This window comes from Oratosquilla oratoria, chromosome 24 (assembly GCF_046742065.1).
Source record: "Oratosquilla oratoria isolate Oo_2021 chromosome 24, ASM4674206v1, whole genome shotgun sequence".
Taxonomy (NCBI): domain Eukaryota; kingdom Metazoa; phylum Arthropoda; class Malacostraca; order Stomatopoda; family Squillidae; genus Oratosquilla; species Oratosquilla oratoria.
In genome coordinates, this window is record NC_134800.1 from 1,291,807 (window position 1) to 1,308,563 (window position 16,757).

General features: G+C 41.6%; 1 protein-coding gene across 5 annotated transcripts in view; it reads right to left on the reverse strand.

The window, feature by feature from the left end:
* Window positions 1-5,295: 5,295 nt before the first annotated feature.
* LOC143038366 (organic cation transporter protein-like) overlaps window positions 5,296-16,757 on the reverse strand; it is a 149,050-nt gene continuing 137,588 nt past the window's right edge. For 4 of the 5 annotated variants that reach the window (XM_076207405.1, XM_076207403.1, XM_076207404.1 and 1 more), the window contains 4 exons: window positions 10,669-10,748; window positions 8,956-9,137; window positions 8,019-8,155; window positions 5,296-7,889 (listed from right to left, as the gene is read on the reverse strand). In XM_076207405.1, the coding sequence (XP_076063520.1) occupies window positions 7,811-7,889; window positions 8,019-8,155; window positions 8,956-9,137; window positions 10,669-10,748 (478 nt within the window). In that variant the 3' untranslated portion in view covers window positions 5,296-7,810. The remainder of the gene's footprint in view (window positions 7,890-8,018; window positions 8,156-8,955; window positions 9,138-10,668; window positions 10,749-16,757) is intronic. The other variant, XR_012967558.1, reaches the window with a different exon arrangement.

Consider the following 16,757-nt stretch of genomic DNA (forward strand, 5'->3'; position numbering starts at 1 on the left):
TGGATGAACACTGAAGATGTAGATACACGAAAGCACTCTACTTCGTTAGTTTATCCTTCCTGGTCGTTACTCCTGCATATATTTTTTATGCATGAAAAGAAATACCATAATTGTTGTAGTCACCCATTAATGTTTTGCGTTTTCTCTTAAAAAAAAAAGAAACTAGAAAGCTTGCTTGTAAACTGCAAGGTATGAACCATACGGTCACACTGGCAATTGAACATTGTATTTGGATGTGTAATATATTTGTAAAAACAGAGTTATGGTGTTTTGATAAAGTAGAATGTATGCATTTTTCGCAACAGGCTGTGCACACTGGAGTTCTCTGGGCTATAAACAATATATAACTCCATTGCACTGAAAGGGATGATAATCAAGAAAGAGCTTATCTTCAGAAATAGTAACTTAAAAAGAAAGTATCGCCGTCATATCCGGACTTCAAGTGGGCTTTAATCAATAAAATCCATAGAATAGAACTTCATCACCACATCATAATACGTTAAATTCTTTAACATTCAATGTAATTATAATTGCCATAAAAATACGCCACAATTTGGGGTTTGGCTGTTTCTGGACCCACGGATGAAAGCCAATGCTTCTGACGGTATGGAATCTACGTTTTTTTAAATTTAACTAGGTTGGGTGGTTAGGTTAGATTAGTTTCTCAGGTTAATTTAGGGTATGTATTTCTTAGTCATTTATGCAGTAGAAAGAGCCACAATTAACAATATGGCGTAAAATTATGACAATCTACCTAACATAACCTGCCATAGCGGCCGAACGTGGCGTATTTACACTGCACTGGTGATAGTTTTGCAATAATTTACACAGGGCTCCAATCGTTTAGATAAAATCACTTGCCGACAATCAAAACTGTAGAACGAATCATTGAACCTGGATGTGTATGTGGTCCCTACGATGTGTGTTGTGTCTAGAGGCCGATAGGAATATGTGACTTTTTTTTATTCTTCCTAAATCCGAGCTATTTTATTAGGTTGAGAGAAGCCCTCACGTTCTATGGAGAGAGGGGTGGTACAGATGTTGGCGAATGTGACCCCTTGGTGCAAATACATCGCAGTTTATTTATGATGTAATAGAAGCATGGATACAATACAACAACAACAAAAGTCATGAGAGAAATAATGCACATCATTCTCAGCAACTAATATGTTTACATAAGTGTTCAGATTCGGTCTTTGTAGTTTGTTGGACCTGAGTGTTCAGTCAACATTTTACTCGCTTTGATAAGTTGCCATGCCTTCGATGTACCAATCTAGGAAATTCTCCTCAGACTTTCTTGGATATAACTGCTACACACAGAGTAACACAAAACAAATCACGTCACCTTTAATTAATTCCTGCCCAAAAACAAACACAAGACGCATTTCTAAACAGTCTCGTAGTTTGTCCTTTTATAAGTTTATTTCTTATTGTTTCATGTGGAGACGATGCACTCAAAGTAATCAAAATCAAGGAACTTTCATATGATAATAATTCCTGCACAATAATAAAATGAAATAGATGTAAGAAATACAGTTGAAGTTGATGAAGATTTTGGCCCCATTCCGAGACCTAGTGTTACTCTCTAAAGCAAGGATTCTCAGCCTTCCTTGGCCCATTCACCCCTTTCACCATTTGTCTGAATGTCATTCCCCCCTCCTTTCCAAGATTGCCTGTTTCAAAAAGTGCATTCTAAATAATATGCAAATATTACTAAAAACCCTTTTATTTTTTCCAAATTAGTATATATTTTTCCCATATTAGTATAATTCCAGCCCAGGTGACAGGCCAGATAGGCCAAAACCTATAATTACTTTCCTCACCGCATAAACTGACTGTGGTCACAAATCACCCCCAGAAAACCCAAAATTCCTCCCTGGGGGTGAATTTCACCCCTAATGAGAACCCCTGCTCTAAAGAATGAACCTGCAATTGGAAGTAAAGGATGTGTAGTAGTTTTAGTTCGGAACAGCGGCAGGACAAATGGAAATCAACACAAAATATCTAATCTCTTTCTTTTGGTAATTAGCCACAAGGTGCAACACTAGAAGTGTCACATGAGAAATATAGGTGAAGCTCGGACTAAGGCCACAGCTTAGTGGAGCTTATGGTTGTAGCTGGACGTGAAGCCTAACGTCAGCGAGGCGGTAGCAGATGATGGCGGCGAGGCTCGATGGGACAGCTAGAAGACTGGACGAGGAGATGTAGTTTGTGCGCTGGTCGGGACTGTTCTGCCCATCTCAGCGAAACGCCGACCTTTTAAAGGAGGCTGGCGGGAACGTGAGGAGCTTTCCAAGTTCCTGATTGGCTGGCCGCTGGCTGGCAGGGACACCCTTGCGAACCACACTTGCCAACTACAGGAACTTGGAAATGCTAGCTCCAAAGATTTCTTTGATTAATGTGTGACGGGTCGTAGGATGCATCACGTCACTACAGATGTAAAAGTTTTAGAAAAAAGTCAGCTCTGCTGTTCATCTTCCAGGACCACCACAAGCCTAGCTTTGGTCCCTTTGAAGACTATAATGTCATGTAATTAAAACACCTTATTTAAAGCTTATGAAAGCCTGTCAAATGCCACGCACCTCGCCCACTGCCCTGGGTCAGAAGCAGTGTCGCAAAACAGCACACCCACAGCAAGGCCTCTTCATTAAATCGGCGACCTCCACTCTTCCTCCCTTCATGCAGAAATGGAAAAGACGGGGAGAAATCCCTTCGGATTGTGTCAATCTGTTTTTTACACAAAATCTCTCTCCCCCATCCCCCTGCCCACTCCCTTTCATGCATCAAAGCATCATCCATACACAACCATTTTCAATCACCCCTATCTTCTGTCTTCTCCCATCCTTCCTCAACAGACACTCCCCTCTTTCCCAGTGCCCCTTTTACCCCATCAATCCAACTCATCCTTGGTCGCCCCATCATGTTCACTCCTTCCACATCTCTTTTACTAATATATCTTCACTCATTCTTTCCAAACCATCCCGATACTCGTCAACCCTAAATCCCAACTCCCTTTCCACCCCCGTTCTCCTCCTCATATCCTCGTTTTTCACTCTATCCAACCTAGTAACCCCTATCATACTTCTCAGGCACCTCATCCCCAACACATTCAAACTCCTTCTCTCTTCTTCTCTTATGTTCCATGTTTCTGCCCCATACAGTACTGTCGGCACAATCACTCCTTCATACAATCTTCTCTTAGCTTCCATTCCCAAATGTTTATTTCTCATTACACTTTTTAATCCCCCAAGGGATTTTCTTGCTTCTCTCAATTTACATTCTACCTCCACTCTATTGTAAAAAATCTTGACTGCTCTTAACAGCTTTCCTCCTATCCCATATTGCAATATCTCCCACAATGTCTTCCTGTCTACCCTGTCATAAGCCTTTTCCAAATCCATAAAGGCCCAAAAAACATCCTTACCTTTTCCTAAAGCTCTCTCACATATCTGTCTTACCACACAACCCTTACCTGTCCTAAACCCACAGTTCCTCATCAATTACTCCCTCTGTTCCTCTCCAAATCCCCTCAATCAAGACCCTCCCATAAGCCTTCCCAACTAAACTTAACAAACAGATCCCTCTGAAACTACTACACTCACACTTATCCCCTTCTCCCTTGTAAAGTGGAACTATACAGGCACTCCTCCAGTCCTCTGGTATTCTACCCTCTCTTAAACAAACATTAAATAACTTCAACCAGTCCACCATCACTGTACCTCATTTTTTTTAGACACTTTGCATGACACCTATCCAATCCAGGTGCCTTACCTGCTCTCATCATCTTATCAAATGCCTTCACCTCGTCTCTCCTTATTTCTCCTCCATTTTCCTCACTCATCACTGTCTTTTTCATAGCACTTTCCACTGCAACTACCTTTCCCTCCCTATCCTCCTTCACATGGTAACTCCTTAAAATACTCTGCCCATCTTTTTCTTACTGCCTTGTCTTCCATTATCATCTCTCCATCTTCACCTTTTACCTTTTATTCTCTACTTGATTCACTTCCTCTTCCTCTTGTAATCTCTTTCAAAGACATCTTTTAATTAACTTAAAAATTTTCTGTCATACTCTTATCCCATTTCATATCTGCTCTTCTCCTTACCTTCTTTATCATATGTTATACTTCTCTTTTCTTTGTACCTCTCATATAATTTTCTCGTCCTATTTTGTAACCAATCTGTGAATGCTCACTTCTCTCCTACAACCTTCTTTACTTCCTCATCCCACTACTCACTACCCTTCCTTCTATTTCCTCCCATTCTCTTCCACACACCATTTTTGCACACCTTGTGACTCCCTCCTTGAACCATCCCCATTCCTCCTCCACTCCTAGTTCTACTGTATCCTTCACTCCTTCCCACTCCTCTCTCAGCTTCTTCTTATACTCCTCTTTTTCTTTCTCATTGAAGCAGTTCACTTTCAGCATCTCTCTACCTTCTGTCCTTTTCCTTTTTATCTCTCCACTCTCAACTTACCTTCCACCAAAAATGATTTGATACACCCCACTCTCTCCCCTTAGAACATGTATATCCTTAACTCTTCCTACTATTCTCCTGGTTACCACTATATAGTCCATTAGCACTCTATCTACCACCCTGCCCCATGTGTACTTATGCTTGACTTTCTTCCTAAACACTGTATTTGTTATCAACTCTCTAGACACATCTCCACCAACTCTCCACTATTATTTTTTCCTGGAACTCCACACTTCCCAACCATTCTGTCTGTTGGTTCATTTCCTACCCTAGCATTAAGGTCTCCCAATACAACTACATTGACATTTCTCCCTAATCACTCTATGCACTCATTTAAATCTATCCTAAAAGCCTCCCTTTCTTCTACACTCCTCTCGCTACCATGCCTGTATGCACTTACAAAAACCCACATAGCCCTTCCCAGTTTCACCTTCATCCACATTAACCTTAAAGAAACCTCCTTCCACTCCACTACACGCTTATCTATCTCTTCACTCCCTCATCCTCTCTTCACTCACGAGATCCTCCCAACTACACTACCAAACTCAAACTTGCCCTACCCTTTCAACTTAGTTTCACTCAATGCCAACACATCCATCTTTCTTCTCACAAACATACTGCCTATTTCTTCCCTATTACTCTCATCTGTACCACATCCACACACATTAAAAGCCCCAAGCCTTGGGGTACTGGTTGGAAAACTCTTCCCAGACTCTCTTATGCCTTTACTTATTGATGCAGGGAAAGAAAAAAACAGAATTGTGTATTATAAGGTTGGTTGCAACAAACCTCATGGCACTCAATTCTGATTGAATATGTATTCAATAACTTTTATTAATAATTGTTAACATGAGAGATAACCTGGTGTAATGACCAAATAACCTCATACAGTTCATTGTAAGTACTAAACAAGAGTCATTCAAGAGAACAGAAGCCCACGTATGATTGACTATTGTTTGAACTTTGAGTTGAAATAATTACATAATGAATATACGTGTAGGATGTGATTGCAGTACAGCGTAGATGATTACTTGTTTGCCCCAATTATGCAAAACAGGCTTTCAATGTTTGTTATCAAAAGTAATAGATGAATTGAAAGTGTTATATACACTGCTTCAAGTTATTAATTCTATCTTATCATGATAAAAATTGGGTGTATTTCAGTAAACTTCTGTTTGTTCTTATACATATTGTGGAGCTTCATGGAAACTTACCATTTTTCATGGAAATGACAATGGTCTTTATTACAAATGACACTAGTTCTTGAATCTAATGTATAAAGTTAGACATCTTAAGATGTTTTCTTCCATTACAGAAAAATATATGAGTCCACAGCTAACTGCACAATAATGTATAAAAAGCTGTGTCTGCTGTATATAAATTGCATAAAAATAAACTAGAAATTTATGATAATTCTGCAACTCATTGGCATATAAGTAAAAACTACAAATGATATGAAAGGTATTGTAGCAATGAGCTCACTCAACAGCTATTCCTTCCATGAGTTCATTCGGGCAATATTTCAGTTGCTTTCCTGCAATTATTGACACACAATCCATTTGTGCAGATAACAGATCTAATCTGATCTAAAGTTACTGTTGCCACTGCCTTACTAATAACAACAATTTAACCAATATGATTAGGATGTGTTCTCAATGTAAAAGAAATAACAGAAAGACAAACCTCGTATCACCTCACACTTGGAATAACAATACCCAATCAGTGGTTTTCATGACAATGACATACACAAGTGAAGTGGCTGGCTATACAGTGAACATCTTTGGAAATGAGCAATGAAAGATTATGTAGCCAAAGTTGCAGTATTAGGTAGTTGTTATTGTTTCAATTTACCTCAATGGCAGTGGAATGAAAAAGTTTAAATTATACTGTCACTTTGTGTTCAAGATCAGGTATTGTGCACAAACAAGGAGCTTACATATCTGGTTTCAATAGCACTATGCTATATGTGTGATCAGATTATCATCAAATGTTTTCCTTCTTACACCTATGAACATATCCTTCCATTGGACTACTTACACCACACATATTTTCTCACCTGCAACATCTACATTACACCAAATATCTTACGTACAACATTCTTCATTCTCCTACCTGCTTCTAAAAAATTACTCTTTCACATCAGTTACTTAAATAAAAGAAATATCTTATTACATAACATTTTTTACAAAAAAGTTTGGCTTTAAGACATTTCATAAAGAAACAATAACCTTGTATGCAACATATGTACAAAAGGAATTAAATTGTGCCATATTTCAGATTCACTCACTATACTTCCACTCTTTATAAAAGATTGACAACATACTCATACCTCTGGGAATAATAACTTTTTATACATCATACCTATAAGTAGATTGACCATGTATCATACCTGCACTCTATTATACTCAAGAAACTTAATACATTTCATTCCATACTGGAAATCATCACAGTTAAATCACCAAATTGAAGGTTGTTTTCTCACTCAACAGAATCAATATCACTTGGCATAGACACCTGAAGTAATAACATTTGAAGTTCTTTTGGACACTAACAGCATTAATCAGAACCCGATGATGAACTCCTATCATGAAACAACCCTTCACTTATTCTTAAGAAGTCCCAAACCCAGATTCTACTAACTATACGATGAGCTTACAAAAATCTGCTCTGCTATGTCTATTAAGATCACAGATATTAAATTACTCTTGAAAATAGAAAAAAAAAGTTCACAAATTCATGAAAAGCATTGGGATAACTAAAATTATTCTTCATGGCCTACTTAAAAAAAATCTTATTCTACGTCCTGTAACACTGGATTTGAATATTCTTGTGTAATACATCTAAACCCTCCAACTCCACATCCTCCTGCCTCTTAAGGTATACAATAAGGCCATATCTGTTAGATCTAGTCGTAAATAAATGACTAGTGACCCATGGTATTCTTGCTGCACGATTTGTCAAAGTTCCGTTACTAATGGCAACAGATGTGATGGCAATTGTGTTTGAACAAAAATATAACCTTTATAGATGACTGGGAACCTTTAGCTCCTGAACAAATGAATTAGTGATAAATTTATTATACATTTAGAAAAAAAAAAAAAATCCCCATGTATTTAAGGCAATTTTTGAAAGGTCAGGAAGGTTGGTGAAGGGAACAAATAGTTACTTTGGTGTCAATCTCTAGTGTTACCCTACACTACTGGATTGTTTTAAAATAAGATTTATGATCTTTCATGACACATCCATGGTGTGGTTACCACAAAAGATAGAAAAAATTGTAGCAAATGGTATGGTCTCGGCATGGCTTAAAGAGTATCCCTGAAAGTTGTAATTAAGATTCTTGACCGTCGATAGTTTTCTTTGTTGGTGGGCTCTTGTTAAAGCAGCTAAAGTAAAATATGGACTGACCCCTGTAAAGAAAAATACAAATTAAATATCCATGAATAGAATTAAAGAAAAAAACATAAGCATCACAATATATGAAAAACAAAAATATATGTCAAAAGATGAAAAAGGAGACTGCAACATTTAACACTTACTTTCCAAACTGCTCACTCTCATAAATAGTCTGAGGGAGTTCTGTCCCAAGGGTTTCTGGAAGGAAGACTATGAGGCATCCAGAAATAATGGACAGCAAACCAAAGATGATGAGGGGCAGTGGCTTGTACGTATGAGCCTGAGTAGCAATCACAAAAAATGGGTTAATCACTGTCAAGCTTAAACCAAAATATGCTGTACAAAACAACAATCATTGTGAGCAAAAACAAATAACATGTAATAATGATAATAATAATAATAATAATAATAATTATAATAATGATAATGAAAATAATAATAATGATAATAATAATAATAATAATAATAATTGTTGCCTCAAGTTTCACTAAGAGGGAAACCTACCTCCCATCAGTCACTGGCAACAGACTTACCAAGGATTGTGAAGGTAGGTTATTGATATCCCATGAACATACAGAATGTGTGTGGGGAGGGGAGGTCTCAGAAATTTATTTGGAGTCACTGGATTTTGCTCAATGTTTCCAGATTCCATTGAATGGGGGATTTTCTAAATTGAGACCTGAGTATATATGCAAATGATACATCAATGTTCTACATACATATACCAAAGGCTTTTTTACCCCTTACAAGGGAGGTAGCCAAAAAACAAAGGCATAAAAACCACACCCATCCGTTCCATCCCTATCACACTCCACTCCCCTCTACCCTCTTCCCTCCCTCTTATCTTGGCATCTCCTGGATGATGGGTCATCCCTGCATCTTGTCCACTGCCCTGGGTCAGAAGCAGTGTCACAAGACACAGCACATCCACAGCAAGGCCACTTCATTGAACTGGTGACAACCCCCCTCTCTGTCCCCTCATACAGAAAAGGAGAAGACAGGGAGAAATTACTTCAGGCTGTGTCAATTTTTTTTCAATGTTCTATTTTATGTAAAATAAAAAGGCACAAATATACTTACTAAGCTTGCAATGAAGGGCGCCACTATTCCTCCAATGCGAGCGCACATGGAACACGAACCGACTCCAACACTACGGAGTTCAGTTGGGAAGATCTCAGCCGAGTAGACATATACCACGGCAAAGGCTGCCGCAATGCCGAACTTCCCCACCAAACTTAGTGTAACAATCAGCCAGGAAATGTCTATGTCCAATAAGGGAGAGAAAGAGATATGGACGTCATTAGTACCAGACATTGGTGAAAGAGCTTTTTCATAGTGAGATATATGGCTTGAGGAGGGATCACAGGTGTTCAAAGTAAGGGACGGGATGCCGGTGAAACAAATTCAATTTGGATTGTCGTGTCAGATTTTTTTTTTTTTTTCTTGTTTTTTAAGTTTAAATAATCTTAAACTGCACTGACTCGTATTTTCTAAAATCTTAGGATTGTTTTAACTGTGATTTTCTTATAACTGCCAATTTGTTTTTCTCTTCCTCCATCTCTCCCAGCCAACATACATCTCACTAAATTTGTAAGCTACTTACCTTGCCTTAAGATGAACAGAAAGGGAATGCAGAGGTCAAAACCCTTGATTAGAGTAATTTCAAGCATTACTGTAATTACTTCATATAAAGAGAACAAGTTGAAATTACTGTGAGCCGTTGATCAAATGCAATAATTTGAGCTAAAATTAAACAAATGGTGGTTTTAAAACTACAGTATAAAGTTTAGATGAACAAGTATCTACAAGAAAATAAAAAAATTGGCTTTCATTACTCTATGACCAATCAATTTTCCTATGAACTATGAATGAATATATCGAGTGACTTGCCCGTTGATGCAGAAAAAGTACTAAATTAAACTAGGTTCTATGATCTTCTTGAAGAAAAAACAAGGATGAAATTGACAAAATAATAAGTATGACCCTCCCGCAGAACCCATTATCTTCTTTATGAATAATAGAGGATTTAGATGTTGTTGATTATCCTCTTTATGGTTAGGAAGGCTGTTAGAATTGCTTCCTCTTGGAAACAAATGTGAAGACCAAGACCACACCACTCTCAGTTCTGCAGAAGTGTGGTAGAGACACCTTACAGTACAAGACCACATTTCCTGTAGTGAAGACAGATTTGTGAACAAAATCTTCATAACAAAAGAATCTAAACAACTAAAATCTAAAAACAAACTCTCCTGCTGGTATTTAAAAGATACTAGTTTTATGTATGTGAAGATATTATATTCACAAATTGTCTTCACTGCAAAACGTGTAGTTTCTAATGGGTAGGAAGGGGGGAGGGGGGAGGGGAGGGTAAAGAAAGATTTGACAAAAGTCTCCCATAGAATCCAGCAAGGTTACTTTTCCAAATGAAATCTAGAGGAGAATATGTAAGTAGAAAATATAGACCAGTTAAAAGAAAGTTGGAAGTAGAATAAGTAGCAGGAAAAAAAATAGTAAAACGATTTGAAATTTCATAATTTCAAATTTGACCTTTGAGGGTAAGCAGAAAAAATAAATTTCAGGATGTAGGGCATGATCAGTATTCAGTCATCAGATAAGACATCCTTGAAAAGTATAGATAGAACGACTTAGAAAAAGTAAGGTAGAAACAACTATGAAAAGAAACAGTAGAAGGTAGAAAAGAGAGGACTGCCTGGGTTGAGGAAGAGGTGAAAGCTGAGGGTGGATGTGGTCAAGGTGCAGTTGGGCAAGTCACTCACACAGTCTATAGTTTACCTTCAGGAATAAAGCCGGATATGAGACACGCGATGCCGCCAAGCAAAAGGACAAAGGAGAGGGTTCCTTTCCTGCCCATTCTGCGAAATTATCATGTTCAGTAAAACCACAGGGCTCTCCCATAACAATGAAATCAAGCAAAGGACACCAAACGTGTAGTAAACGCCATACAGTAGGTAGTGTTTCATCTTCCTCTTCCTTCTCTTGATCCGGATTCCCATCTTGATCTCGTGTCGATTTTACTCTTTACTTTTTTTTATTAGTGACGTTATGAATTGTAAACCACTGAATATCAGTAGCGTAAAATGGTAATGGTGATGATGAGAGACTAGTTAGAAATTCAAGAAACTTATTTGAGTGTAATTTGAACATTTGACAATATGGACATTACAGAACAGGAGTGAAGAGAAAAAATAAAAAGTGACCTAAATATCGAAGTGACATCAACAATGTACAGGCAATCGATGATGTGTAATGGTGAGAAGAACCACAATCAGCAGCCTGACTGAAAACATCGGGGAGAGCCCTGCCAACACGCCTCTTCTCCTTATCACCTACTTCCTACTCAGTTGGGTGTAGGCACCTTCCTATGTACACATTCATATGTGGGTGTGGTGGTGACAGTGTGTACAAAATGTTACTTAGATGGAAGAAATGTAGCATGAAACTAAAGGAAGCCGAAAGACCATTTTATGCTCCCTGGTGGGGGGGGTCGAGTGATCTCTGTACTCCTCTGCAAGTCCGATAGTCCCAGGGGTGACCGAGGGCCAGAGTCATCATTCAGACCATGGTACGCACTTGGCAAAATAACAATACAGCACCATCAGGATCCTTAGCACTGCTATGTCTCCTAAAAAGTAAGCACCATGCTCTTGACAGGCATTGAATTTGAATTCTTTATGATAACAAAATGACTAAAACCAGCTCGAAGAATTAATCTACAGTACCAGTGCACCGGTATGATCTAGGTCAAATTATTTAGAACATTTTGTCACTACTTTATTGTAACCATACTGAATGTCTAACAGTGCTGCAGATCCCATTTTTTTTTTATTTTGTATAGTGTTTTACCTTCAATTTACCCAATAGTTTGAAATACATCCTCATATTTATGATCAAGTGAATAACAAGTCTTTAGTAAGGAACTCCCACATTGCATGAAGACAAATGAACTTTGATTCTACATCTCTAAGAAATTATTTCTACCACCCCGTTCAGTCTTCCCGCACAACTTTGATGGCTAATGCTGGACTTCATCTCTGATGCTCATGCTCCCCAAAGCTTACCTGTCATACTATCGAGAATAAATAATGAAACGTACTCAGTTTGAAAGACTTGACATAAAAAAAGAAAATTTTTACCAAGGTACGACTTCAGTTCATGCGACTTGCCCTGAGGAAGTTCCTTACTCAAGTAAACACTCAAAATCAATTGATACTCTGTAAATTCAAGTGAGACTTTGAAAACTTCCTATCCCAAGACGTTCAGCACAGACCAGGGAAGGAAGGAATCTGTAATGCACAAGTCGGTTAGCACTCTAGTGACAGAGGATGTGAAGGTACATTTCTAGACCATGTAAAAGATGAACCCATGGAGATGACTTCATGTGAGTACGAATGATACAAGTTGATGGGTGATGACACATGTACAGATGCAGAATGTGATGGCACTTTCAGCCAACAAGAGGCAGCAGAAAGGCACACATGCAGCAAGCAGCATGAAGAGAAGAAGGCAATTCATGCAGGGGACAATACATCATAGTCAAGTAACAACCTGCTAAAGAAGAGAATACAGTAGGTTGGCTGTATCACTAATGAAAAAATAAATAAAATCAACACCCTATAAATGCATCATTTAAAATCACACCAATTATCTGGCTAGCCTCGTTCCAGGTGCTGGTATTCAGCCTCTAGGCTATGTGCAAGGAAAAGCAAATAATATACAGCTAATATTTATCAGGTGAAAAATAAGTTATGCCAGACAGCTGACCTCAATCAAGAGTTCTCAAGGCAACTGCTACCCAATCTAAAATCAACAAAAATTAAACCAGAATAACTTATAAAAGGATAAAGCAGAAGTCAATATGATTTGCAATCAGTTAACCTTTGCACAAAATTTGTAATTGAGAGTGAAAATTGTTCACCTATATTGGGATTTGCTGCGGCCTACATTTCCTGTAGGTTATATATAAACAAGCAAACACTTTAGCATATCAAACAACACTAATACTGCATCTGCAAAAGAAATAATGTACCATACATTTTTACTAAGAGAAAGTAATAACAGAAAAAATATTAACAAAATCATTTGAAGTTTACAAACCTAAAAGCATGCAAAGACTGGCTAAGACATTACTCAGTACAAAAGAAAAACAAGATTATATTGATAACCAAAGATACCTTTAAATATCTTTAAATACAAGACCATAGAAAGCATAAAAAAATATTGCTCCAAAAATAGCTGACTAAGTCTTTACTTCTACATAAAACATGCAAAAAGAACTAATATAGAAGTTCATGCACTAACATACAAAAAAGGATGATATGATGAGATGATGTTATGTGAATAAAAAATGGTTTCTTTATTTTCCTTCACCATATATAAAATTCTGCAACACAACACTGCAATGGCTATCGATAAACAGAACGATACTGTAGGATGGAGGCATCTGGCAACTGGGCGAGTGGAGCTCGCACCGAATGCAGTGCTACACCTCAGTTAGCCTCCCACCCCCACGGGACACAGTCATACACTTGTGCCCCTAGTGTACGGGCTGATCAGTAAAACCAACCATCAATCCGGCGTTTCATTGAAGCTCCTACATGGCGCAGTGATACGGGACTAAACGCGCACCTACACCCACAATGGCTACGCCACGCCGCCCAAGGGTTAGAACCAGCGGAACCGGCTCGGCACGGAGACCAAACCGTGCCGCTACTACGCCAGAAGTTGCGGACCTTCTCAACAGCATGGCATCCTTACTCTCACACCGCCCCTCGGGCCACAGAGTTCCCACTGCCGCTACGCCAGAGAAGTGTGGAATGGAGATGACGCCTGCAGGATTCCGGACATGGCGCCGCTCGGTTCAGACATGGCTGCGACTCGCCGCATGGCCTGACCAGGAAGCCGTGCTCCACGTGCGACTGCTCTGTGTTCCCGACCTCCAGTGCGCCCTGGACGCAAGGTTCAGCTCAGAACAATGGGAGGCCCTGAACCCTACAAGCGCCCTGGACGCCATTGAAAGGCTCGTTCTACAGTCGACGAACCAGGCTGTGAAATGGACGGACTTCTTCAGCACCTGCCAGGCCCCAGGTGAGTCAGTGGGAATCTACATGACGCGTTGCGCCCAAGAGGCTCGTGAGTGTGGGTTCCGATGCCCTGACTGTGATAGTGATCTTTCAGAATACATGCTATTGCGCAAAGTGATGGTGGGTCTGCATGACCCCGCCCTAAAGCAAGACGTGTTCCGACGGTGTGATTCTTTCAAGGACATGGACGACCTACGTGGCTATTGCTCGACCTATGAAGCAGCCCAGCGCGACGCGGCAAAATTTACGCGAGAACATGCGGTGGCAGGCACCGACATTGCCACCAGTGACATAAGCGAGGATGAGGAACCTCTAGTTGCCGCCTATCGCCAGCCATCACATCCGGCAAAAACTGCCCACCGCCGTTCTCCTGCGGATGCCCCTCCCAAAACAGGGGCCAAACATTGCCCCAACTGTGGTGAAAAGCACGGCCACGAGAAGACGTCATGCCCCGCATTTAGTCGCAAGTGTGGGGCGTGCGGAAAAAGAGGTCACTTCAGGAGAGTGTGCAGATCATCTAGGACACAGGAGGCAAGTAAACTGGTGAGCGGCATAATTATCGGCTCGGCGACCCTGAGCCCCGAGCCTGTTCTACAGGTATGTGTGGGGCCACTGGCGAGCAAGGTGGGAATCAAAGTGACTGCTGTGGCTGATACCGGGGCACAGGTGTGCGTAGCCGGCCCGGCCATGATGACGTCATTGGGTCTCAAGCCTGCGCAGCTACAGCGTCGGGCAGGCATCAGAGACCTAGCAAAGATTCCCATCACCAGCCTGGGTGCGACGCCATGCCGCATCGGCATACACGGACGCTCTACTGTTCAAGATGTGTACTTCGTCAGGTCCGTGGAGCGTATGTACCTATCATTCACCACCTGCAAAGAACTGGGCCTCATCGACGCAAATTTTCCCCGGCCACTGCCGCTTGTCGCCAACGCGGAGCAGGTGTATGACGACATGGGCAACGACGTCCCCTCAAGACCTACTAAAATCCCTCTCCCACCACTCGAAGAGAATGTACCTCGTCTCGAGGATTGGCTGCTGCGCCAGTTCTCCTCCTCAACCTTCAACACGGAGAGGTACCCACTACGGGTGATGCAGGGCCCGCCACATCACATCCACCTTCAAGAAAACGCGCGCACCTATGCGTGCCACACACCAGCCTCCATCCCCAAACACTGGGCAAGCGAAGTCAAAAAGCAGCTCGATGACGACGTCAGAAGAGGAGTGATTCGGCCTGTACCAGCAGGGGAGGCCACTGAATGGTGTGCTAGGATGGTTGTGGTTGCAAAGAAATCGGGAAAGCCAAGGAGGACAGTTGACTTTCAGAAATTGAACGCTAGCTGCCTGCGGGAAACGCACCACACCCCTGCTCCCTTCGACATGGTGTCTGATGTGCCCCCGCACTCCTATAAGACGGTGGCCGATGCACACTGGGGGTTTCATCAGGTTGAGCTGGAAGAGGAGAGCAGACGTCTCACAACATTCATCACACCATGGGGGCGGTATCAATACTGCCGCACACCCATGGGGCACTGCTCTGCCACGGACGCCTACACCAGAAGATTCGATGACGCGGTAGCAGACTTCCCCCGCAAGCACAAGTGTGTTGACGACACACTGCTCTATGACTCCAGTGTTGAAGGGGCCTTCTGGCACACATACGAATTTCTAGAGCTTTGTGCTAGGAAAGGCATCACCTTGAAGCCTGAGAAATTCAAGTTCTGCCGCCGTGAAGTGGAGTTCGTGGGCTTCCACCTTGGTTGGGAGGAATACAGGCCAACAGACGACAAATTGGCAGCCATACGTGACTTTACCATGCCAGCACAACCCACAATCACAGACGTGAGGTCTTGGTTTGGTTTTGTGAATCAACTAGCACCATTCCTGGCCACTGCCCCAGTGATGTCCCCCTTCAGAGACCTTCTTAAGAAACCGGCAGGAAAGAAGGTTTACTGGGACGAGCAATTACAGGGGAAACTACGGCAAGCCAAAAACACCATCTGCCAACTGGCCAGTGACGGTCTAGCATACTACAACAAAACTAGACCCACGGTGGCCATCACTGACTGGAGCAAAGAAGGGATTGGATTTGTGATCCTCCAACAGTACTGCCCCTGTGCGTCAGCTGATGCACCATTCTGCTGCAAAGGAGGATGGCGTCTGGCCCTCTGTGGCAGCCGCCACCTCACCACGGCAGAGACAGGCTACGCTCCCATCGAAGGGGAGGCCCTGGCCGTGGCCTGGTGCTTCCGAAAGGCCCGCCTCTTCCTGCTAGGATGCCCTAACCTAGTACTAGTGACCGACCACCGCCCGCTAGTTGGGTTACTGGGCAACAGGGCTCTCACAGACATTATCAATCCGCGCCTGTTCCGCCTGAAAGAACAAACGCTGCAGTATCGTTTCACCATACGCTATCTTCCTGGTAAAAGGAACTGCGCCGCCGACTTCCTCTCTAGATATCCCTCCATGAAGACGCCACCAGAGTCTGAAGATGAAGTGTACGAAGAGGAGCTGGCAGCGGCTGTAGCAGCGTCTGTGGTGGCAGCACTGGACCTCAGCGACAGCCTCACTCTTGACGAAGAGATGGTACTACAGGCATCACACGACGACCCTGTTTACCAGCTGCTGATAGCCAGGGTACTGGCTGAAGACTGGCATCCCCAGAGGACACAGGAACTGGCATGTCTCAGACCATACTACAGTGTGAGAGACAGGCTGGGCGTGTCACGTGGCCTCGTCACATACGTGTACGACCAGAACCACCCGCGCCTAGTAATCCCA